Here is a 26,969-nt window from a genome sequence, read left to right on the forward strand (position 1 = left end):
TTAACCCCTTAAGGACGCAGCCTAGTTTTGGCCTTAAGGCTCAGAGCCCATTTTTCAAATCTGACATATTTCACTTTATGTGGTAATAACGTCGGAATGCTTAAACCTACCCAAGCGATTCTGAGATTGTTTTCTCGTGACACATTGGGCTTCATGTTCGTGGTAAAATTTGGTCGATATATTCAGTGTTTATTGGTGAAAAATTGCAAAATTTAGAGAAAATTTTGAAAAAATTGCATTTTTCAGAATTTAAATGCATCTGCTTGTAAAACAGACGGTTATACCATCCAAAATAGTTACTAGTTCACATTTCCCATATGTCTACTTTAGATTGGCATCGTTTTTTGAACATTCTTTTATTTTTCTTGGACGTTACAAGGCTTAGAACATAAACAGCAATTTCTCATATTTTTAAGAAAATTTCAAAAGCCTTTTTTTTTAAGGTACCTCTTGAGTTCTGAAGTGGCTTTGTGGGGCCTATGTATTAGAAACCCTGATAAAACACCCCATTTTAAAAACTAGACCCCTCAAAGTATTCAAAACAGCAGTTATAAAGTTTTTTAACCCTTCAGGCATTTCACAGGAATTAAAGCAAAGTGGAGGTGAAATTTGCAAATTTCATTTTTCTTGCTGAATTTCAATTTTATTCATTTTTTTTTCTGTAACACAGAAGGTTTTACCAGAGAAACACTACTAAATATGTATTGTCCAGCTTCTGCAGTTTTTAGAAATGTCCCACATGTGGCCCTACTGCGCTCATGGACTAAAACACAAGCCCTAGAAGCAAAGAAGCACCTAGTGCATTTTGAGTCTTTTTTATTAGAATATATTTTAGGCAGCATGCCAGGTTTGAAGAGGTGTTGAGGTGTCAAAACAGTAGGAATCCCCCAATAGTGACCCCATTTTGGAAACTACACCCCTCAAGGAATTCATTTACGGTTGTTGTTACCATTTTGACTGCACAGTTTTTTCACAGCACGTATTTGAATTGGGCTCTGAAATGAAAAAAATTTCATTTTTTTCCAATAAAATGTCATTTGTGATCAAAATTTCTTATTTTCACAGGGAACAAAATACCCCATTTTGTTGCCCAATTTGTCCTTAGTGCGGCAATACCCCATTTGTGGTGATAAACTGCCGTTTGGGCCCATGGGAGGGCTCAGAAGGAAAGGAGCGCTATATGTTTGTTGGAGTCCAGATTTTGTTGGATTGGTTTTCGGGTGCCATGTCGCATTTGCAAAGCCTCAGAGGTATCAAAGCAATGGAAACCCACCAAAAGTGACCCCATTTTGGAAACTACACCCCTCAAGGAATTCATTTATGGGTAAGGTGACCATTTAGACCCCATAGTTTCTTCACAGAACTTATTTGAATTGGGCTGGGAATGAAAACAAAATTATTTTTGTCAAATAATATGTAGTTTTGGCTGAAAATTTCTTATTTTCACAAGAAACAAATTACCCCATTCTGTTGCGCAATTTGTTCTGAGTGCCGCAATACCCCATTTGTTGTGATAAACTGCCGTTTGGGCCCATGGGAGGGCTCAGAAGGAAAGGACCACCATTTGGCCTACTCGGGATTTTCTAGTGCGAAGTCATGTATGCAGAAGCCCCTGAGGTACCAGTACAGTTGAAACCCGCAAGAAGTGACCCCGTTTTAAAAACTACACCCTTAAGGCATTCATCTAGAGGTGTAGTGAGCATTTTGACCGGAGACCTACACCCCATAAACTGTAATGTGGGTTCTCCCGGGTATGGCAATAACCTACATGTGGCTGTTATCAACTGCCTGGACACACAGCAGGGCCCAGAGGGGAAAGACGAGGGGGAATAAGCTGTGCGGAGTGCATCAGGGTAAGTAAAATTGGGGTAAATTATAAACCAAGGGATGTATGATAAATTTTAAAACACTTTCATACAGAGCTCTGGTTATTCGGGACACGTGTCACATTGATATATTGTGTCCTCCCTTATCCCCCTCTTATAGCAGACTTTGCACCTCTTTTGACTTTTTCCCTTCTTGCCAGTTTCTCCTGGAAAGTGTTGCCCTGGTACGATGCGTGTGGGCTCGCTTCCAGAAGTACTGGGTGCCCCCCCTTCTTGGTCCCTAAAGATTAGGTTCTTGATAATCACCTCTTGAAATTCCAGGAAAGTTCCCGTCTGGCCTGCACATCGACGTAGCATGTACGCATTGTACAATGCCATCTGTATGATGTGCCCGGCCAGCTTCTTATACCACACCGCATGGCGCTGTAGGGCTTCAGGGCTTGATCTTACAGGTCCATCCCTCCCATGTACCTATTGTAGTCCAGGATGCAGTCTGGTTTGGGGGTGGCCTTTCCTTCATATATCCTAAACCTGTAGGTATACCCTGATGCACTCTCACAGCTTATACATCTTCACGCCATACCTTGCCCTCTTACCCGGCAGGTACTCGCGGAATTGAACCCTCCCTTTAAAATGTACCAGGGACTCATCAATAGAAATACACTTCTCGGGGGTGTATGCTTGGGAAAACCGGGCACTGGAACGGTCTAATAGGGGTCTCCGTTTATACAAACGGTCAAAACTGGGGTCATCTGCTCATTATCAGTATAATGTAAGAAGCGAAGTATTGCCTCATTTAATTATTTTTTTAGGTTCCAGTTCAGTTCTGAAGTTGCTTTGAGGGGCCCATATATTAGAAACCCCTATCAAATACCCCATTTTATAAACTAGACCCCTCAAAGTATTCACAACAGCATGTAGAAAGTTTATGAACCCTTTAGGTGTTTCACAAAAATTTAGAGCAAAGTAGAGGTGAAATTTACATTTTTTTTTGTCAGAAAATCCTCTTTATACCATTTTTTTTAATACACAAAAGGATTTATGAGAGAAACGCAACTTAATACGTATTGCCCAGATTCTGCAGTTTTGAGAAATATCCCACATGTGGCCCTAGTGCGGTAATGGACTGAAGCACCGGCCTCCGAAGCAAAGGAGAACCTGGTGGATTTTGAGGCCTCTTTTTTATTAGGCACCATGTCCAGTTTGAAGAGGTCTTGTGGTGCCAAAACATTGGGAACCCCCCAAAAGTGACCCCAATTTGGAAACTAGACCCCTTGAGGAATCCATTGTAGTTTTCTTGGGGTGCATGCGACTTTTTGATCAGTTTTTATTCTATTTTTAGGTGGCGTGGTGACTAAAAAACAGCAATTGTACTATTGTTTTTTTTTTGTTTTTTTTTTTACAGCGTTCACCGTGCGCTATAAATGACATATTCACTTTATTCTGCGTGGCGATACGATTACGGCGATACCCTATGTTTATAGTTTTTTTTTATGTCTTATGGCGTTTGCACAATAAAATACGTTTTGTAAACAATCATTCACTTTTTGTGTTACCTTATTCTAAGAGCCAGAACGTTTTTATTTTTCAATCAATAAAGCCGTGCGAGGACTTATTTTTTGCGCAACGAACTGTAGTTTCGATCAGTACCATTTTTAGGTACATGCGACTTTTTGATCTCTTTTTATTCCATTTTTTGAGAGGTGAAGTGACCAAAGAATTGTGATTGTGGTTCGGTTTATTATTATTTTATTTTACGGCATTCACCGTGCGGGATAAATAATGAAATCATTTTGTAGTTCAGGCCGCTACGGACGCGACGATACCAATTATGTATAGTTTATTTGTTTGTTTATATATTTTTATTAATAATAAAGGACTGATCAGGGAAAAGGTGGGATTTTTACTTTTATTACTTTTAAATCTTTTATTTTCTTATTTTTACACATCTTTTTGTAACTTTTTTTTTACTTTATTACTTTGTCCCACTAGGGGACATGAGGACATGAGGCTCTGATTGCTATTCTAATACACTGCACTAAATGCGTAGTGCAGTGTATTAGAACTGTCAGCTACTCACTGACAGCAAGCATAGTGGGTCCTGACGTTGTCAGGACCCACTAGGCTTCCGTCTATGGCATAGCCGGACGCCATTGTTTGGTGTCCGGTTGCCATAGTCACCATCGCCGGCCGCTATCGCGTAGCAGGCCGGCGATGGCAGCTTAACCCCTAAAAAGCCGCGATCTCTGTAGAACGCGGCTTTTAAGGGGTTAATCAGCGGGGACACAGCGATCGGTCCCCGCTGTAGGAGCTGTGACAGCTGCTGAACAAGACAGCAGCGTCACAGCTCCTGTATGTGTCGGGAGGACGGCCGAAACGGCCGTTACTCCCGAGACGTACTATTACGGCATGGAGCGCGAACGATACAGCTGCCATGACGTAATAGTACGTCAAGGAGCGGGAAGGGGTTAAGCAATTCTAACTAGCAGTCACTTCCTCTTCATGTTCTGCGTATGAGGGCATACAGGGAAATGTAGTCAATGCGCCAGATGTGTGGTAATGTGGACCAAAGTGAATGCCTACTTTACTTTTCTTGTGATGAATAAAACGAACTGCACTACTGTGGAAGAAGCATGTCCTAAAAATAGCGCTTCACTGTTTTATAGACCAACAATTCAGACATAAACTATTTTTTTTTTCTAAGAGTTAGAAAAGTTGTTCTGTTGCAGGGTTGTATTACAAACTCACCTGTTTTAAGTTGCAGAAGTAGATACATTAGTAATTAGCATTGCATCGGTAATTGCAATTAATCTGAATGCATTTTTTATCCAGTGTTTTTATTATTTTGGAGCTGTTCGACAGAATACATTTTGCCCACATTATTATTCTGCTTATTTATACCTGCTTATAAATATTTTATCTTATAACCATGACCGAGCACCTGCTGAGAGAGTTTAAAGAATCCGCTAGAGATTAATTCACTTGTTATTCAAGATGGATAGCGTGAACCATGCAAGCGTGGGGACCTCAGGTATTTAGCATTACCATACAGTGACAGTTTTAACTTCCATGAGGAGGATGCTGTATCGATTGCATGGTTTCCATACCCCCACCGCTTGAAGGGGTTGTGTTTATTCCTTGCATAAATCTTTGTATATGCATTCTACAGCATTAACAGACTGAAGGGATTCTGGAAAGATCCGGCTACACATGGTTATGGCCTAACTTGATGTACCTCTACGTTCGGCCCAAACTAGGTTCAGCCATAGACATAAAATGTGACTGTTACATAGTTCGTACGGTTGAAAAAAGACACATGTCCATCAAGTTCATCCAAGGGATGGGAAAAGGGAAGGGAACAATTTCTACACATAGAAGCTAATATTTTTTTGTTCTAGGAAATTATCTAAGCCTTTTTTAAAGCCATCTACTGTCCCTGCTGTGACCAGCTCCTGCGGTAGGCTATTCCATAGATTCACAGTTCTCACTGTAAAGAAGCCTTGTCGCCTCTGCAGGTTGAACCTTTTTTTCTCCAGACGGAGGGAGCGCACCCTTGTTTTTTGAGGGGTTTTACATGGAACAGGATTTCACCATATTTTTTGTATGTGCCATTAATATATTTATATAAGTTAATCATGTCCCCGCTTAGTCGTCTTTTTTTCAAGGCTAAATAGGTTTAGTTATTTTAATCTTTCCTCATAACTTAGATTCTCCATGCCCCCTTATTAGCTTCGTTTCTCTTCTTTGTATTTTTTCCAACTCCAGGGCATCCTTTCTATGAACTGGAGCCCAGAACTGGACTGCATATTCTAGATGAGGCCTCACTAATGCTTTGTAAAGTGGTAATATTACATCCCTGTCCCGCGAGTCCATGCCTCTTTTAATACACAACAATATCTTTCTGGCCTTTGAAGCAGCTGATTGACATTGCATGCTGTTATTTAGTTTATGATTTACAAGTACACCCAGATCCTTCTCAACAAGTGACTCCCCCAGTGTAGCTCCCCCTAGGACATATGATGCATGCAGGTTGTTGGTACCCAGATGCATAACTTCATATTTATCTACATTAAACTTCATTTGCCAAGTGGAAGCCCAAACACATGGTGTGTTCAAATCAGCTTGCAATTTATGAACATCTTCCTAAGGCTGGGTTCACACGAGCATGTTCGGTCCGTAATGGACGGAACGTATTTCGGCCGCAAGTCCCGGACCGAACACACTGCAGTGAGCCGGGCTCCTAGCATCATAGTTATATACGACGCTAGGAGTCCCTGCCTCGCTGCGGGACAACTGTCCTGTACTGTAATCATGTTTTCAGTACGGGACAGTAGTTCCACGGAGAGGCAGGGACTCCTAGCATCGTACATAACTATGATGCTAGGAGCCTGGCTCCCTGCAGTGTGTTCGGTCCGGGACTTGCAGCCGAAATACGTTCCGTCCATTACGGACGTAACATGCTAGTGTGAACCCAGCCTTAGACTGCACAATACTACATAGCTTGGTGTCATCTGAAAAAATAGAAATAGTGCTATTAATCCCATCCTCTATTAATAAATAAGTTGAATAATAGTGGTCCCAGCACTGAACCCTGGGGTACACAACTTATAACCGGGGACCATTCAGAGTAGGAATCATTGACCACAACCCTCTGGATACGGTCCTTGAGCCAATTCTCAATCCAATTACAAACTATATTTTCTAAACCTATAGTCCTTAATTTACCCATTAGGCGTCTATGGGGGACAGTGTCAAATGCCTTTGCAAAGTCCAAAAACACTAAATCCACAGCGGCCCCTCTGTCTAGGCTTCTGCTCACCTCTTCATAAAAACAGATCAGGTTAGTTTGACAACTTCTGTCCTTAGTAAAACCGTACTGGCTGTCACTTATAATGCTATTTATTGTCACATAATCCTGTATATAGTCCCTCAATAGCCCCTCAAACATTTCAAACATTCCCCACGATGGATGTTAAGCTTACTGGTCTATAATTACCCGGGGAAGACCTAGAGCCCTTTTTGAAAATAGGCACCACATTTGCCCTGCGCCCGTCCCTTGGCACTATACCAGTCACTAGAGATTCTCTGAATATTATGAAGAGGGGGACAGAAATAACTGAACTAAGCTCTTTAAGAACTCAAGGGTATAACCCATCTGGTCCCGGGGCCTTGTGCACATTTATTTTATTTAACTTAGCTTGCACCTACATTCATCCAGTTCAGTATATCAACTGATATATTGACAGCACTGGCAGCGGCTACATCAGCTGTTCCTTCTTCAGTTGTATATACAGAGCTAAAGAACCCATTTAGTAACTCTGCCTTCTCTTGATCCCCTGTGACCATCTCCCCATTACAATTATTTAGGGGTCCTACATGTTCAGACCTTTCGCTTTTTTGCATTTATATTCTTGAAGATTTTTTTGGATTTGTTTTACTATCCTTGGCCACCTGCCTTTCATTTTGTATTTTTGCTGATTTTTATTACCTTTTTACAGATGTTATTACGCTCTTTATAATATACAAAGGCTACAGAGGTACCCTCAGATTTGTATTTTTCAAATGCCCTTTCTTTGTCATGTATTGCCCTTTTTACAGAAGGTGTAAGCCATGTGGTTTAATTTTAGTTGTTTATACTGGTTACCTATAGGAATAAATTTTGCACTATATTGACCCAAAGTAGATTTTAAAATATCCCATTTATCATTTGTCCCATTATTTGACATTCGTTATTCCCAGTCTATATCCTGCATTGCAGCCCTCATCCTGGGGAAATTGGCTTTCTTAAAATTAAGTGTTTTTGCCCTCCCAGACTGTGTTTCTTTATAGGTGCCAATAGACAACCCCCAGGTGACTGATCTTGGGGAAATATTACGTTGGAATCGGTATGGTTTCCCCTGTGCTTTTTACTGTATGTCACGGATGATCACATCACCCAATTTTATTTAAAGTGAAACTCCCAGGCAAATTTACATAATTAAATGGACCGACTATGGTTGTGTTACATACATGTTGTGTTCATTAAGTCTTTTGTCCTGGTTCCCCAATTGCAAGTGTTGTACAGTAGAGGCCCTTTACACCCAAGGCAATAACAACTGCTTTGTTACTGGGCTTTACAGGAGACGTTGCCAAAATGACGCCCCCTTCTCTGACATCACTATATGCCCTGCAGTGATTGGCTGAAGCTGCACCTCACAGACTTCCTTTTCTGCCTGCCCTCTGCATTAATTTTGCACAAAACACTGGTAATACTGAGAGCTCCCTGCTTCCTCATGTGTTTGGACTAGAAATCAGGGAGAATTATCTGGAAGGAAGCAGAGCCCAGGCAGTTATTACTTCACTGGGCTCTGTTCACTCAAACTTCATTCCGTTTATAGCGCAATCCATGATGCTGTGATGGATCAGTTTTCCAACTGATTTAAAGGAACACTGATTAACTCCATTGACTTTAATGGCGTCCATTAGGGTTTTAGTATTTTTTTATGGCAAGAATAGCTGTAGACTTCTTTATTCTTGCCGTCAAAAAACCTTTAAAGCTTGTTGGAAATTTAGAAGGTACCCCAAACGGAAATGTGAACAAAGCCTTAGAAATGCAGTCTCTTCGTTTTGCCAAAACAAAGATAGTAGACTGCAGTTCTTATAAAGCAAAATGCTAGAGCAGCATAATCTGCACTCACGCTTGCAGTGTAATTAAACATACATTTTTTCTGTGTAATTACTTTTGGAGGGTTACTAGGCCAACCTTAAAATGATAGGCATAAATATGTGGCACACGCCAACAAGTCAGCATGTAGTCAACAAAAAAAATGCAAGAATGAATAATGTATTACAAGCTAAAGTACCAGGCACATCCCCCAGAGACAGAGTACAGTAAATTACACACATAATTATCCGGAAAGAGTCCAAGGGCGCTGCATGATCACTACTTGCCTAATATTATATAGTATATTATTTATTAAGATATCACATTATAATCCCTTAGATGACCTCTTTATATCACGCTTTCCTAAATATGCCCAGATGTAACACCCTTGACTCTCAAGCAGTAGAAAATATAAAAACATATCTGCCATTCTAATGTGTATATAGCAAAATGTTACAGCTAAGCTGTAAAGTATAATAAAGGTTAGACGTAGGTGCTAGTGACATATTTCTGGAGCCTAGACTTCATACTGAGGAATCATCTTTCCTAGATAAATAACAGCATAAATGTGATTTTTAGTTCAGTAATTCCTGAATTCCAAATAGTGTGTCGAAACAGGCTAATGCACATAGTAAACGCCTCCCCGACTTTTGTGTTGACGCATCACAGCAGAAGTCATTCTAGTGGACTTGACTTGCATTCCTCCTCGTGATGCAAGCTCGCCCACCCTCTTGCTTCATCTTCCCCCACACTGCTCCTTCCATTCCACCCGGCTTATGTCGCCTGCAAGAGGGAGGCAGAAACAGAAAGCCTGATAAGTGTATGGAGCAGAGACTTAAGAAGAAGGGGTAGAGATATGGTGATTGAGGTGGGAGGGAGGCTGAGACAGAAGATACGAGTTTGCGCTCATGTTATGGACTGCCCCATGGTCTGCAGTCCAGGGACGGGAATTGACTGAACATAGTAGAAATTAAAAAATGTGCAGCATGCCGGAGAGAACAAGAAACCGTTTAGAAACCAATTAAAGGTATTTAAGAATTTTTTTTTGTCCGCCGGAAAACCCCTTTTAAGAAAATATTTTGGTAAGTTTTTCAGTTTTAAGCACACCATACAGGACGAGAGGATGGTGGAGCACGACAAAAGACTTAGCAGGCCTGGCCACACAAAGGGTTGCCAATCTTTTATATTTTTTTTCATTGACAATTTAGACAAAATGATGGACAAGTTGGAAAACCAAAACTGAATGTTAAAGATAAGTAATATATGTCTATATCAGATACTAATAGGAACACATTAGCAGGATTTACTGAGAACATCACAGAAGCATTTTTTTTTAAATCTTATTTCGTACACTGGTCAAAAGTCCCTTATTTTTACAGAATGTTTGTAGATGTAAAGACGGTTGGGATCACCGGGCTCTATATCTTCACAAAGGGGTGACCGTGAGGAAGTGTTCTCACACAGCCTCCCTGCAGGGCCTGTGTACTCTGTATAGAGGCAGCATCAGGACTTGGTATATGTTGGAATGTTCCGGCTCGTCCGGATTCCAGCCCCTGGATGCGATTTCATTAAAATATGATGCCTGACAAAGGTCTCATAGTGGTCAACAAGCTCATAGTCATCAGTGTTTCTGTAAGTTCTGTTCACAACACCTGTTTTTGATCCATGTGGAGAAAGAGAAGAAAAAAATAACTAAACTTCCCAAATTACAACAAAAAAAACCCCACAAAAAAATGGATCCATGTACATAGGACTGAATATATAAGGTTCAGCCATAACATTAGGGATAGAGCCACATGGAGCAAATCCCCATGGCCATTAGCAGCCATTAACAATCGATTTGAAAATCGGCACAATTTTCTGTAGAGCTGCCACTCCAAGTGACCCTATCCTAAAACCACTGACCTTTGAAGTAATTAACATTGATTATCTCGTTACAATGGCTCCTGTCAAGGGGTGAGATATATTAGGCAGCAAGTGAACAGTCAGTTCTTAAAGTCAATGCGTTTGAAGCAGGATAAACGGGCAATTGTAAGGATCTGCGTGACTTTGACAAAGCCCAAATTGTAATGGCAAGATAACTGGGTCAGAGCACCTCCAAAACTTCAGGTCTTGTGAGGTGTTACCAGCACACAGTGGTTAGTACCTACCAAAAGAGGGACAAGGAAGTACAAATGGCTGAAAAAGTCAATGTGGGCTATGACAGGTGTCGGGACACACCGTGCATCACAGGTTGTTATATTTGAGGCTGTGTAGTCTAAGACCCGTCAGAGTACCCATGCTGGCACGTGGTATCAAAAGGAGGAATGGTCTGATGAATCACATTTTCTTTTCATGTGGACTGCCGGGTGCGTGTGCGGCGTTTACCTGAGAAAATATGGCACCAGGATACACTTTAGGAAGGAGGCAGTGTAATTCTCTGGGCAATGTTCTGCTGGGAAACCTTGAGTCATAGAATTCATGTGGCTGTTACTTTAAAAAGTACCACCTACCTAAACATTGCTGCAGACCAAGGAAACCCCTTTATGACCACCATGTTTCCCAATGGCAGGGGCCTCTTTCAGCAGAATAATGCGCCCTACCACCCTGCAAAAATTACTCGGGGATGGTTTGAGGAACATGACAGAGAGTTCAGGGTGTTGATGTGGCCTCTAAATACCCCAGATCTCTCTCTAATCAAACATCTGTAAGGTGTGCTGGAAAACCAAGTCTTAACCACGTCTTGGTGTTGGATGCCAATGAACACCTTCAGAGGTCGTGTGGAGTCCATGCCTCTACGTGTCAAAGCTGTTTTGGCGGCACGAGGGGGTCCTACACAATATTAGGCAGGTGGTTTTAAAGTTATGGCTGAACGGTGCATACCAAGCATAGGTTTTTTCCCCAGAAACAGCGACTCTTATCTCTGGTATTACGGCTTCGCTTCATTCACTTGAATTGGACTAAGCTGCTATACTACACACAGCACATGAACAAAAGTGGGTCTGTTTCTGGAGAAAAAAAGTAGACCCTTTTAGTTTCTAATTTTTTTACAATCTCTTTTAGTACCTGGAACTATACAATTCTGTGTTAAGCACTGGGGACACCCTTACCAATAAGCAGGTAGGAACTTAGTTTAGGCCTAAAGCATAAAAATATGGCATTATGTAGGAAGTGCACAGAAAGAGCAGGTCCTTGCCCAGGATGGACCTTTGATGTGTGTTTAGCATATGTCTTTTTGAGGTAGAGGGTCTGCCCACGATGTATCTTATAGATCAGACTTTTGCAGTGCATAGCTTGCTTTCAGTGAGTACATTTTGCACTTTTTTGAGCTGTATAAGGGTCTTCTTTTCACTTAATGATTATTGTTTTTGGATGATTTGTTGCCATCACTAAACTTCTTGACAATGCTGTTGCAGGAAACACTGATTGGAAAATACGGAGAAGATTCCAAACTTATCTATGACTTGAAAGACCAAGGAGGGGAGCAGCTGTCCTTGCGCTATGATCTTACTGTATCCTTTTTAGATGTCTATAAAGCTATTTGTTAGTAGGTTGCAAATAAATCAACTCGAGAGGGAGAAGTTACTTTCCATGAAAGGGGTTGTCCCAAAATCGATAATTCTCACCTACGTGGACGCACCAGTTGTAAGAATAGGGATCACAAACCCCGCCTGTTCCACCTCCCTGCTTAACTGAAGTAAGGAGTACTTTAAATGGAGTGGCAGTCGAGCAACTCCTTAGTGACACCATTTTGAGTCGCCCGACAATCCCGCACTGGCGACTCCTTAAGAGATTTTAATGAAAAACATAAGAGGTTCTGAGAAGTTCGGCTAATGTACTTATTTTAACTGTCATACTGAGCTGCCAGTGAAGTCGTCCCAAACAGACTTCAGGCTCATGCATATGAACATTCATGAGCCTGATTTCAACGCATGCAGGAACCTTTACAGGCGTCAACGACCCTTCTAGAGGCGTTATTACAGCCTCATCAGAGGACTGACATGTTGGCATTTCCTCACCTTTAGGCCATGTTCACACAGAGTTTTTTGCAGGCAGAAAAAATCTGCCTTAGAATTCCTTCAGTAATTTAGAGGCAGATTTTGAACTGCCTGCACGTATTTTTCGGCTGTGTTTTTTTTGCCTGCAGGCATTAAAGCTAATGCAGGGACCACGGGCAAGAAACGCTGCAAAAAACGCTCAAAAACTAGTGCCGCAGGTTTTTTCTGCCTTCTATTGATTTCAATGGGATGTCAGGGGCAGAAGCCGCAGCAAGAAAGGACATGCCGTTAGTTTTTTTTCCACGAGCAGCCAAAAACCGCTCAGGAAACAATCCGCCTCTGCCTCCTATTGATATCAATTGGGGTGGGGGGGGGTGATTTTGGTTGGCTTTTGGCGCTCATTCCGACGCGGTTTCCGCGTCAAAATTAGCACTAAAGAACTCAGTGTGACCTGACCCTTACGTTTGTTTGAAGGAAGGTAATTTTATGTACTGGGGAACCTAGGACAACATATTGGAAGAATTGGGTATATAGCCATTTCTTAAAGAGTCTCTGTCACCACATTATAAGTGGTCTATCTTGTACATGATGTGATCAGTGCTGTAATGTAGATTACAGCAGTGTTTTTTATTTAGAAAAACGATCATTTTTGACGGAGTTATGACCTATATTAGCTTTATTCTAATGAGTTTCTCAATTGACAACTGGGCGTGTTTTACTATATGACCAAGTGGGCGTTGTACAGAGGAGCGTATGACGCTGACCAATCAGCGTCATACACTTATCTCCATTCATTTACTTAAGATCGCGATATAGCTATATCGCTGTGTGCAGTCACATATACAAACACGAACATTACTGCAGTTTCTGACAATGAATATACATTTCCTCCAGCCAGGACGGGTTGTGTATTCAGAATCCTGTCACTTCTTTGCACGTCTCTGTGATTTACAGCACAGCAAGATCTCGCTGTAAATGACCGCTTACAGCGTAATCTCGCAAGACTACGCCTGCTGTGCTGTAAATCACAGAGACACTACAGAAGTGGTCAGGATTCTGAATACACATCACGTCCTGGCTGGAGGTAATGTATATTCATTGTCAGGACACTGCAGTAATGTTAGTGTTTGTGTATGTGGCTGAACACAGCGATATAGCTATATCGCTATGCAGAGTAAATGAATGGAGAGAAGTGTATGACGCTGATTGGTCAGCATCATACACTCCCCCGTACAACGCCCACTTGGTCATATAGTAAAACACGCCTAGTTGTCCATTGAGAAACTCATTAGCATAAATCTAATCCAGGTCATAAATGATCGTTTTTCTAAATAAAAAACACTGCTGTAATCTACATTACAGCGCCGATCACATCATGTACAATATAGGGCACTTATAATGTGGTGACAGAGCCTCTTTAATATAATTTTATTATTGGAATTACTCCTCATATCGGGGATAATCCTTACATCTATGGCCGTTTTTAATAATACACATGGAGCGATTTTTGGTAAGCATTTATCCAGAATCTATTCAGAACAGATTGGTAGTAATAACCTTACCAACCTCTCTTTACATTTACAACTATGTCATCCATATGTTCTTGCAAATAAACTCCATTCTACCGTGAGCAAAAACAAATATCACTGTGTACCTACCATTGAGGCTGGTAGTGCCCACTTGACTGACTATAGCTATTGTATTGGCATGGTCAATGATCGGTGCACAACAATCTTCTTCTGCTCGCTGATGTTATCTTGTAGGTGTAGCTGTGCTCTCGCCGCTTGAGCTCTGTACGTGCTCTGCTGAATTTATAGTATAATGCCTCCGTAGCAATGACATTTCCTTGACTTCATTAAACGAGGTTCCCTTTGCACGCTTTGTGGCCATGAATAAAATCAGCCACATAAAACGCTACCAGATTTCCAAAGTCTACAGGCGGGACAATCCAGGCAGGGGGCGCTACAGAGAGTTTTATCAGTGTGTGAGTATTTACATAGTTGTTCATTTTATACTATGGTCCTTGGTTTTTCTCCTAGTATACCCTTTTAGTACAGACTTACTGAGACTACGTCTTCCCGAAAAGAAACTACATGTACAACCACACCGTTTCTTGATTGTATAGTAAAACAAAAGTAATGCTTTGTGGTTAGAATTGCTTTCGTGCACAGTTTATTGCAACAGTTGTAATGAAGGGATGCTGGTGGTAACTTCTGTACTAATTCAGAACAAATGTCATGCGGACTCCACCCATATAAGCCACCTAAGGTAGAATGTACTATTCACTAAGCCACGCTGCACCACCAGGGATATTAATAACATCTTAGCCACCTCGTTCCACCAGTAATATTCAGTATTAATTCCTAAAGGGCTATTCCCATCTCAGACATTTATGGCATATCCACTAGTGTGGTGGCCACAAAATCCAGGCAGAGAATAAATAGGATTACAGTTACATAAAAAAAAAAAAATGTTTTATTTTTTAGAAAATGTTGACTAATAGCACAGGTTGAAGTGGGGCATTACATAGTGAGACTGTAGTCAAATTTCCACCCAGCCGCAGTATGCATCTGCACTTTTTAATTCGCCCATGCACAGTAGCGTCACACTTCTGCCGATTGACTGGGAGGGACTGTAGGCATCAGGGGGCTTGCTTGCAAAGAGGTCCGGAAAGCTGAGCACCCTGATACAATGTGAGCTATGACCGTTTTCTCGGAAGGGAGAGGACTGAAGAGGGATTGCAGCATTCCAGCCATTGGTGAGGGGCATGCAAAGTCCAGTAGCACTGGATTAAAAATGTACTTTATTTTAGTAATTGGTTTGGGCTTTAATGTTACATTTATTTAAATCTGTTATCTGCCCTGAATAACCCTTAGTGTCAGCCCAGTTATACTCTCCCGCCAGAACGAACCTCGGACATGGAGAGATGCTCCTGCACGCTGGGCGATACTGTTGCTACTTAATTTGACCTGTGTACCAAACTCTCCGGAGGACCGTACGGTTGCCACGGCATTAGTACCGCCCACCGTGCAGGAGCGTCTCTCCAAACCCGAAGTATAACCGGACTGACATTTTAAATGAGTCATTTGAGACAGACTGGTTGCTAGGTAAACATTTCCGAACCACTACATCCATTTAAATGGAGTTGTTAGGTTGCTAGGGACATGTAGCCCATCTGCTACACATTACTCACATTTTAAGTTTTCAGCTCCAGGCTAAATTGGCAATAAGCTGAAGGCAGAGAAAGGGCAGGAGGACTTGACGGTTCTGAAAGCACACCTTGTCTGTCTCCATCCAAACTTATTACATTTGTATAAAACTATTTTGAGAAAATCTATTTAAAGTGAAGGTGAACTCTTTACAGGATATAACTGTGAGGGTATGTTCACGTGGGTCGGATTTGCTTGAAAAACTCTACAGCAAATCTATCCCAGACACTGCAGGAAATTCCGGATCTGATTTTGGTGCAGAATTTCGGACGGGTTTTCTGCGGACACCAGATTAGGGGATGGAAAAAAAGCCCATACCCACCTCCCCCCTAGTCTCCCAAATCATTCCTCCCAGGGCTGATCTCTGTTCTGCTGGAATCCTGGGATTACGTTTTGTTCCTGTGACGGTTGCAGCGATCACATGAAATGAAACGTCATACCAAGAGGCCGGCAGCATTGAGACCAAACAGGGTAGAAGTGATGCGTTGCTATGGGAATGCCAGGGAAGGCGAGTATAGACTTTTAAAAAAAATCTGCATTGCTGGTCAATTTCTGCACGGAAATTTTCTGCAATGTGTGGATGAGATTTTTTAAATTTGCTGCTTCTTTAATAATCTGCAGTTTTTTTCGTCCGCAAATCCGGATAAAACGTCTGGAGCAACTATGATACGTGTGAACATACTAGAAGTTTAGTATTTCATTTTTTAAGTTGCCCCCATGAAAAATTAAATATATAGTGTCAAACATGCATAAAATATTACAAATACAGAACATGTTGACCGTATTCAATGGATTGGATTGGATTCTGCTTTTAGACTGTATGCAGGCTTGTTTTAGAATAGATTTCAGATTTATGACAATGATATATTTTATAACCATCCAGCATTATATAAACAATGTTTGTAATACTCTTGACCTACTTTAAAATGTATGAGCTTTAAAATGTGACCCCATCTATCTTGTATCGCTTGGCCTGTCTCTATTGATCCCACCATGCATATTCATGCCAGGATTTTGACATTGCCGGACACTACGACCCTCTGCTCCCTGACGCCGAGTGTCTGAAGATTATGTATGAGATACTCAGTGAGCTGGAACTGGGAGGGTTTCTCATTAAGGTAAGTGCTGATCTGAAACAAATAAAAATCACACTTAATGGAATGAAGCTAAATACATGTTTTTTCTTGTGCGGTGAATTCTGGTAGATTTTTGCATCCTCTGCTGTTTCTGTGGAATGTGTAATTGATAATAAATGGAATTTTCTTGGAGCGTTCCGACACAGCACCTTCTTATGCTGCGCACTGCAAGTCATTATAACCAACTCTGATAATGCTCCCAACTTCTATACATGTGACATGAACAGACTTTTAATAGGCATATGGCTGATTCATATTTGGACATTTCTTCACAAAAATATTTTTGTTGGGACATGACTAGTTTACCCTTTCACCCTGCAATAATCATTTCAGGGCTGCACACATCTTAGTCTTGCTGCATCTATTCATGACCAGGGCTGGAGTGGGACTCCAACGATATTTGTGCGTGGTGCCCGGGATGTAGCGTGCCTCAGAAAATGATTCCCACTTCTATAATCAAATACTGTATAATCACTATAATATTCCAAATACACCGGACACTTATGTGGAATGAAAATAAATGTTGTTGTATGTAACAGGAATTTCATATAAATTATCCAAACTTGTGTGCCCCCTCTCATGCTGGAATTTTAACCGGTTTGCCATGCTATGAATACATACATACCTACCAACATTTACTACATTAACCTCTTAACGACGAGCAACGGATATATCCATCATGAGCGGGTGCTAGTTCCTGCATCGTGACAGATATATCTGTCACTTGGATCTCGTGGGCACTGCCACTGTACCCACGAGATCAGCAGCAGGAGCATGACTTATACACAGCCAGGCTCCTGACGCAACTCCTGGAATTGGAGAAAACTCAAAGTCTGGCAGTTTAAGCCCTTAGATGCTGCAGTCATTAGTGAGCACCCTCTGTCAGCCTATTGGTGCCCCCTGATTGCCGATGGGTTATTATTGTAGCTGGGAGCCTAACAAAGCCCCCCCAGATCTGACATCAGTAACTGCATTAAAGTTTGCCTCTCCGTGACCGGCAATAATGCTTTGGAATACTAAGTATTCCAAAGCCTTATACAAGCGATCAAAGAATCGCTGCTTCAAGTCCCCTACTGAATCAAAAAAAGAAAAGTAAAAGAAGTTTAATAAAGTTTAATAAAAAATAGAAAAAATTGTAATTTATAACCTTTTTTCATTAAAAAGTAACGACCCGTAGAACAAACATAACTTATTAGTTATGCTGCATGGCGCATGGTGTAAAAAAAAAAAAAAAAAACAGTGGCTAAATTGCTGGTTTGTCTTTTTTTTGTTTTTTTTTGTTGCTTTCCCCCTCAAAAAAATAACAGATAACCAATAAATTATATGTACCCTAAAATTGAAACTGATCAAGAAAAAAACAAGCCCTTATACAGCTACATCAATGAAAAAATACAAAAGCTAATGAGGTAACACAAAAAATACTTTTTCCCACAAAACATGTTTTAGGCCCCATGCACACGACCGTACAAATCGTTGTTACGGCTCTTGGAAGGATAAGGGTAAAAATATGGACGAAAATGCTTTGGTCATTAAGGTCCAAACAGGCCATTTTTAACTGATCGTTAAAGAGGACCTGTCACTAGGTCATATAAGTGGAACTTGTTTACTGACTTGAATAGCGCTGTTTCCCTGATTCCAGCGCTGTTTTGTTAAATGCTGATTTGCTGTATTTAGCCAACATGCCGTGAACTACTCTCAAACTGCACCGCGTTGGCTAACTACAGCAAATTATCATATAGGGAGCCAACACAACACAGGGCCATGTCTCTGTAACAGGGAGTCCAAAAAATAAATCAGTGCTGGAATTGGGGAGACAGCGCTGTTTAGGTCAGTTAACCAGTTCAACTTATATGACCTAGGGACCGGTCCCCTTTACGAGCTTAAACTCATCCTTTACTCATGGACCTATATCTGCACATTCAGTGCCGCAGATGTGTTCAGCCCATAAAGTCAGGTTGTGCACTGGATAAAGGAATAAGAGTTGTGCTGTCCACCCCCTATTATCAAGCAAAATCTGTCCCTAATTACAGACTAACTGCAGAAGGTGGGGGTGTACCTCTTCACTGCCTGCCCATAGAAGTCTACAAAGAGGGGGACGGAGGAGCAGGAGGAGGGAGCAGAGAGAGAGACACAGAAATGCTCTCTCATACAAGTTTTTGGAGTGAAGAGCAGGAGCAGAGAGAGAAAGAGACACATACGATACCAATAGAAGTCTATGGAGAGGGGAGGGGGAGCAGAGTGAGAAATACACCGACAGACGTGATTCAGCTACTTGGTAAGTATTACTGTCTTACCCGAGTGCTGGATTCTCAGCTCCACTTTTCATTTCTGCTGTATAATCTCCTCCATGCGGCTGCAGCTTCTATATATATATATATTTATATATGTGAGCCATAGCGTTAGGAGAGCAGGATTCCTCCCTTCTCTGTGGGCTGTGTATAGAAGACATGATAGCCGTTAGGTTCCGCCCACTAGCTCAGAGAAAACCGAACTATAGAGACTTTGTAGAGAGCAATACTTCTCTAAAATACAAGTCAAATAATGGTCAAAAATAGTGTTACTCCTCATCTACACACATATATGACCGCTTATTCTGAAGTCAGCTGAAAAGTTGAGTACGTTTAAAGAGTACCTGTCATGTCAAACAAACAGTCTAATTTATAAGCATTTTGTTATAGAGGAGGAGGAGCTGAGTCGATTTGATATATAGTTTTATGAAAAAAAAATTCAAGATAAATTGTAATTTATTAATATCAATCCCCGATAACTGGTTTTAAGAATCCAGTGGTCGGTCCTAATGCATGGTTGGTAGCTGTTTTTGTATTCACACTCATGATGTCTTCGCTCTGACACTGTCCAATCAGCTACGCGAGAACACACACACAGACTCAGAGAGCACTCTCTGCAGAACCACCAGTCTGTGTGTGATCTCACGGAAGGGAACACAGCGCAAACTGCCCTGACACTGTCCGTAGCTGATTGGACAGTGTCAGAGCGAAGACATAATGCCCCCTTGCACTTTTAGTTATATATAAACGCCCCGTTGACAGTTTAGGGGCTTATTTAAATATCGGGCGCCAAATATAACGGCACCGATATGTAAATAACAGAGGAAGATAGGAAAATAATTTCAAGTGAGACAGGGTTTGTGAAGACCTGCCTATTACATGCTGCACTTGTATGGGCATGTGAAAGGTTCTCTTAAAATTAATAAATTACTGGCTATCCTGAATCTTTTTGCACAAAAGTATATATCAATCTTATTGGCTCCTCATGCTCTATAATATAAAGCCTGCAGATGGGATGCCATGTTCAATCTGACAGGTTCCCTTTAATGCACCAAAACCAAGCTCATAACCTTAATACAGCACCAGAACCAGTCTCAAAACATAAATACAGCATCAGAACCAAGCAGTAGAGAGATAAATGGCAAAGTCAGGTTAACCCCTGCCATATAAGTTTCCACCATGTGAAACTACAGCTTTTAGAATGACCAATAGTAAAGGTATGCTGGGAGTTGTTGTTTCTATAAAGAACAATGCTAAATTTCTGAAATAGAATGCCTTAATTGCTATGTACACCTTCAAAAGTGGTGTGTGTGTGTGTGTGTGTGTGTGTGTGTGTGTGTGTGTGCGCGCGCGCGTGTGCGTGTGCGCTTTGTATTCTGTATACAGAGCAGCTGTATCGTTCGCTAAATCCTGTACCCCTCAGATCCGTGGGACTGACTGGTTCAGTGAAAGCCAGTCATGCGTGTCTCTGACCTGCAGGATCCACCTGTAATCTATAACATCTATGTTCACAACTTAGATGTGATAGTTTACAGGTGGATCCTGCGTGTTAGCGGACCTGACTGATTCAGGTCTTCGTGAACAATAGAGGTGCTCTGTATACAGAGTCATCTAGTGGGCTTAAAGAAGCTGCGACTGGGCTGCAGTTCCACTGTATCTGTAACGTTTAAATGGACCACAGCACTTGAATCCAAAATTCTGAAGTGTTGTATATTCTTCTTGAGACTTTGTCCCTCATGCATAAAGACAGTTTTACCAAAAGGCGCCAGTGTTACCAATTGCGACCGATCAGATTTTAGGCTTCTTTTTTTGTGGCAGGGCGCTAGATGAAATCTCTTCTCATTGGTTGCTATTTTAAAATAGCAATGTTTTGTTAGAATGTTTCCTATATATGTGGGCCTTTCCGTTTTGGGGACAGATCACAGATGTTTGTTCTGGTGACCCCTGAATGGTACTGCGTTTCTTGATGTTTGTGCAAGCAACGCAGCGCGGTAGACTGATACATTATTAGTACCGTGACCGCGAAACAATCCCATTGGTCCTTGTCAGTAATGTGGAGGTTTTGCTTTGCATACGTGACCAGTCTTCGAATGGTTCTTGTAGAGATTTTTTTTGGGGTGTCAAGCCTTGAATTAGTGCCCCTGAACTTCCATTTCTAAATGACATTTCGAAAAATGGAAATTGTAAGCAAAAAGCATTTGAAGGGTTTTCCTGCTTTTGTAAGAGTATTATCTCTGTGTTCAAATGCTCCGTCAGCTGCTTAGAAGGGTCCATGGCTGTTAAGTGTTAACACAACACCCTGAGGGTGCCGGTACACCTAGCAGTAGTGTGCCACACACGATTTTACAGAGAATTGCCGATCTCTGGCTGTGCGGCTTGTACAGATAAAACCTATTAACACCACGCGTTTCACCTTTACAAGCTGCGTGGCCAAAAACCTTATAAAAACAATTCACGGTTTTTGGCCATGCGACACATTACTGCTCGGTGTACGCGCACCCTGAAAGATTTGAACAGTCACCGAATTTATTAAGTTCTGGAATTGTCTACACTGAACTGGATTAAGGTCCAACAAATTATTTAGGTTTTGAGAGCTTACAAAATTACACCATTGGACCGAACGCAAAGAAACAAACATTTGCTCAGAAAACAGATAGACACACCGCTCCGAAGCACAGACCCTACTGACGACCTCTTCTGACAGGTCTTAGTGGCATGGTAAACCTGATTGAAATATTTCCGTGATCTGTGGTTCCCTCCAGAGGTTGTGTGTGGAAGCCCCTTCCACGATGAGTTCCTATAATAATTAATAGTATTGGTAAACCCTAATCGATTTGCTGAATAGTTGCTGTGATTTATTTTCCGTACACGCGAGTCGCTCTGCCATACTTACAGTGGAGGTTCTGTGTTCCTATAGGTAAATGACAGAAGACTTCTCTATGGAATTCTCACAACATGTGGCGTTCCAGATGACAAATTCAGAACTGTGTGCACCTCCATTGACAAGCTAGGCAAGGTAACCGTATACTCCAGATCATAGTCTTCAACCGTTTTGAAGCCTTCACTGAGTTGCACACGTATTGTAGATTTCATGGTTTCAATTGTCATGGGGTTATACAGCACCGGCACACTACTGATACGGGTACGGACACCCTTCGTTGTCTCACCATTTAATATTCAGTTTCTCTGCTATATGATGCAAAACATAAGAATTTCTCAATTAGAATAATGAAGATTTTGACTTGCCGGCAGAACACTTGCCGTGTTTTTCATGGTGTTCTTTTCTCCACAGCCATTTAGCGAAAAAAACTCTTTCTCTGCCTCTTATTGATGTCAATGGGAGGTCAGAGATGGAAACGCCTGAAGAAAGAACATGTCGCTTCTTTTTCCTTCAGATCCGGACCGTATAATGACATGTCCTATTTTTTTGCGTTTCGGGCTCCGGGCGATATACGGCCGTGGAAACTACGGTCGTGTGCATTGGCCCATTGGTAACGTGTTTTATACTATCTGCAATGGTGGATATTACACGGCTGCATGTGTACGGTCGTGTGCATGAGGCCTTCAGTAGAAGGGTCAATATCTACCTGTTAAATGTATGCAGTAACGGGGATGTAACTTTCTACTTCCTGTTGGTGATTTGATCAATAACTGCAGGTGACCACAGCCATTGTGTCTTCCATGTGTACACAGTATGATCACCAATACATGAAGCCATTGACAAGTGAGGAGAGGGAGGCCATCAGAATATGCAGAAGGGGGATTCTGGAAAATGTACAGCGGCACGAGACCAATCAATAGCTGTATGTGCGTGCGCTATAATCTATAAATATTTCCACTCACAGACGCTGGCCCAGTGCCCTGAAATGTATCTGCGAATAGTGGAATAAATCAACTCAGGTGATAGCTGAGACCTTTTCTGATAAGAAGACAGCGATCAGAAATTCATCATTATAAGGCATAACGATTACTCAGTACAAAGTGGGCATGCCACAAATTAATGTCAGTCCCGCCAGGTTATAGATTAAGTTGTGCGGGGCAGATATTAATCTCCTGCGCGGCCGGAGTGTGTAATGATTGAGCGCACTTGTAATGATGCAAGAGATGCATAATATTCCATCCGCTGCATTGTGATCTGGTACACATTGATCTGTGCTACAAAGTCTCGTCCCTATTTATTTATTTTTTTTACTCCTTGCAGTTTATTCATCAATCTCTTGATCTAATCTCTTGTGAGATAACACCCGCTGCTCGGTTTTAGCGAGAGCTGATACATCAGTGTCACAGGAAGATTTTCTGGTCGCTGAACCAACTCCACTGAATAACGCAGCAGAAAGTGATATCATGTGAGCGATAAGAATCTGGTGTTTTATGAATAACCCAACAACCTTGCAGAATGAATGATTTCTGGGTGCATCATGCAGCATATTACACAACTTTTCTCCGGTGCTTTTTAGGCTGCAGCTTTCCTGCTACTGTAAAACTACAACTCCCATCATGCTTTGGCAGGCAATGGGGCTGTACCCATTCAGAAAAATAAACTACAATCCTCTTGCGTGAAGTCTATAGATTCTGTTCAGACATTATACAGTTCATAGGGGAACTCGCCCAACTTTCTACGGAGCCAATATGACCTATATATCCAACTTGTTTTGCTAATATACATTGCCTTACTGCTATTTCTTTGTGTCATAGTAGTTCTGGCATTCTATTCATGAAACTAAAACATCAGAATGGACAGTGATAAGTCGCAGATAATAGTGATACAGTGCATGGATTTGAGGACACAGAAAATAATTACAATAGGGCTGCATTCAGACGACTATAATCTGGCGACATCTTAGCTACTGTATTGCAGCCACCGTACACGGACCCCCCATGGTTCTATTGAATAGAACTTCGATCACTAAGGAACCCTATGGTGATCTAAGTTCATTACAATAGAATCTCAAGACTTTTGCCCGCCATATTACAGCTACACAGAGATTTTTCATGCACGTTTTTTTTTTTTTTCATCTTGCTGTTTTGTTGTCACTTGTTGACTCAGTGTATTCTTATGGATCGTGACTGTCGCACATGAAAAGTCTTAGTGTATCCCCACTGCCCCAGCCTACACGCAGTCTACAAACATGAACACTTTTAATATAAAAAAAAAAAAAAGATTTAGCAATTTTATCTTAAATTATTATTAGAGAGGGAGAGTAAATGTAAAACAAAGAAATGTATTAGTACTTTAGTTGCTTTCATCTTTATGAATGTACATACATCATACACAACATGAGGCTGTAACCTCTATAGGGCAGGCTGCAGAATATGTAAAGTCTATATAAATAATGCATAATAAATAACAGAAATGCTATATACTTGTTTAGGAAGCTGCACTTCACAGCCATCCTACTTTTTTTTTTTTTTACCAGCTGTTACACTGCCATCTTGTGGTCATATCTGGTATTACAATTTTTCCATTACAATAAACAGGATTTCATTAACTGTACTAATATTTTGCGGGCTTCTCATACCACAATAATGTGAGGTCCATTTGTATTTAAATTGCATGGGGCTGTATTCTGGTGCCATGGGTTAATGAAGAGAGCGAAGATGCTGCTGCACCTGTATTCTGCGGAGAGGCCCGCTTAGGCCGGATTCACACGAGCGTGGTTGGTCTGTGATATACAGTCCGTATGTCGAACACACTGCAGGGAGCCGGGCTCTTATCGTCCTAGTTCTCTATGTCGCTAGGTGTTACTGCCTCTCCGGAACGACTGAAAACATGATTACAGTACGGGACAGTTGTCCCGCAGCGAGGCAGTGACACCTAGCGTCATAGATAACTATGACGATAAGAGCCCGGCTCCCTGCAGTGTGTTCAGTCCAGGAAATGGGGCTGACATACGGACCGTATATCATGGACAAACACGCTCGTGTGTGGGAGACCTTAGGGGAATTTGATCTACCTCTGGCTGCTGAGGGTTACTTACCTGACTCGCTCCCACTTGTAAATGGAGCAATTTTAGGGAATTGCTGCTCATGCTTTCCTCTAATATGGAGTTACAATTTTGAACACATTGTCTGAGAGTTTATTTTGTCCATACAGTACAAAATAATGTAGAGTAAAGGAAGAGGATGGCCGGCCCTTCTCCACACACAACTAGCGTGCCACATCCAGGCAAACGGGGATGCGGCTCACATGAAACGACAAGGGCGGTGCTTAAAGAGTCTCTGTCACCAGATTATAAATGCCCTATCTCCTACATAATCTGATCGGCGCTGGAATGTAGATAACATCAGTGGTTTTTATTTTGAAAAACAATCATTTTTGAGCAAGTTGTGAGCAATTTTAGATTTAGTTTCTTAACCCCTTAATGACCAGGCCTGAAAAGACCTTAATGACCAGCTCAATTTTTCTGTTTTTGCCTCTCTGCCTTTCAGCAGCCATAACTTTTTTAATTTTTCATTGATGTGGCTGTATGAGGCCTTGTTTTATGTGAGAGAAATAGTATTTTTTTTTTCACACTGTTTGGGGGTAAAAAAAATATATAGGAAAAAGCGATTCTCGTCATAGTTTTTCTTGTTTATTTTTTATCCCGTTCACGTTTCACACTAAATAACCCATTAGAGTAATTCTTCAGGTTATTACGGTCGTGTAGATACATAATATGTGTAGGTTTTTTATTTTTATTTAGTGTAGGGGCAATAAAAAATTTTGCAAAATAAAGACTCTTTTTGTTACTTTTTTTTTAATCCATCAAGGGATAACTTTATTTGTAACTTTTTTTTTTTTTTTTGTACTTGTAATGTATTAGCATACTTCTGTATGGTAATACATTACACTGTGTCACTATGACACAGGCTGCTGATCGGGCAGCACATAGTGTGCCCGAACAGCAGGCACACGGAACAGACAGCCGTGGGGTCCTTTGTAGGTCCCCAGGGCTGACTGCAGAGGGATTCCCCGGTGTTTGATCGCATCACCGGAATCCCGGTGATGCAATCAAAGAGGGGAATTCCCTTTGATCATGCCGCAGTCAACACCCACTTGGTCAAAAGTAAAAACACACCCAGTTGGTCTTTAAGAAACTAAATCTAAAATTGCTCATAACTTGCTCAAAAATGATTGTTTTTCAAAATAAAAACCACTGCTGTTATCTACATTCCAGCGCCGATCAGATTATGTAGGAGAGAGGGCACTTATAATCTGGTGACAGAGCCTCTTTAACTTAGTGTAAAATGTAGAAAAAAGAAGCGGCACTCACCCAGAAGTCAATTAGAAAAAAATATTTTCCTTTGGCGATCCCTGTGGGTATAATACGAAACAGCCGTCGCCTTGTGTGCAGTCTTCTGCTTTCTCCCGCTGTGATACCCTCATGGATCGCAGTAAATAAATGTATTTATTTTTCTACACGACTTCTGGGTGAGTGTCGCCCCTTTTTTTTTCTTTTACACAATAAGAAATAATTATGGAGGAGTTCTATGTGGGGCTGGGCTGACACTGGAGCTTGTTACTAAAAGCTAGAGATGAGCGCAGGTAGCACCATTTAGATGGTAATTTGTGTTGGATTGTTTATTATGAGACTATAGTAAGAAATAGCCAAATGCTGGCAACGCAGAAATTAGGGACAAGGCTGTTAATTTCCTCCTCTGTAAAATAAACACTGGCATTGGACAATTGGGGTGATATGTTAATGTCGGGGTACATTTGTTCGCGGTCTAGCTGCAGCACTTAGCACAACTTTTAAAAGTTGCAGGCCCTTTACAGGTAGACTTGTATTATATTTATTTCCCCTGTAGTGAAAATGCTGGTGAAATGAGCAACTAAAGGCAACTTCCCCCAGCAAAATCGGCTGTTTGCCAGTGGTCTCAGTGGCTTTATATAAGGGGTTGCCTTTGTTG

At 41.4% G+C, this 26,969-nt stretch overlaps 1 protein-coding gene across 2 annotated transcripts in view; it reads left to right on the plus strand.

The window, feature by feature from the left end:
- Positions 1-26,969, plus strand: part of LOC142748896 (histidine--tRNA ligase, cytoplasmic-like) — a 73,217-nt gene that overhangs the window by 22,389 nt on the left and 23,859 nt on the right. The window contains exons 5-8 of one of the 2 annotated variants that reach the window (XM_075856272.1): positions 11,865-11,960; positions 14,311-14,430; positions 16,666-16,773; positions 21,997-22,095. In XM_075856272.1, coding sequence (XP_075712387.1) covers positions 11,865-11,960; positions 14,311-14,430; positions 16,666-16,773; positions 21,997-22,095 — 423 coding nt within the window. The remainder of the gene's footprint in view (positions 1-11,864; positions 11,961-14,310; positions 14,431-16,665; positions 16,774-21,996; positions 22,096-26,969) is intronic. The other variant, XM_075856273.1, reaches the window with a different exon arrangement.

Source organism: Rhinoderma darwinii, chromosome 3 (genome assembly GCF_050947455.1).
Source record: "Rhinoderma darwinii isolate aRhiDar2 chromosome 3, aRhiDar2.hap1, whole genome shotgun sequence".
In the NCBI taxonomy this organism is placed as follows: Eukaryota; Metazoa; Chordata; class Amphibia; order Anura; family Rhinodermatidae; genus Rhinoderma; species Rhinoderma darwinii.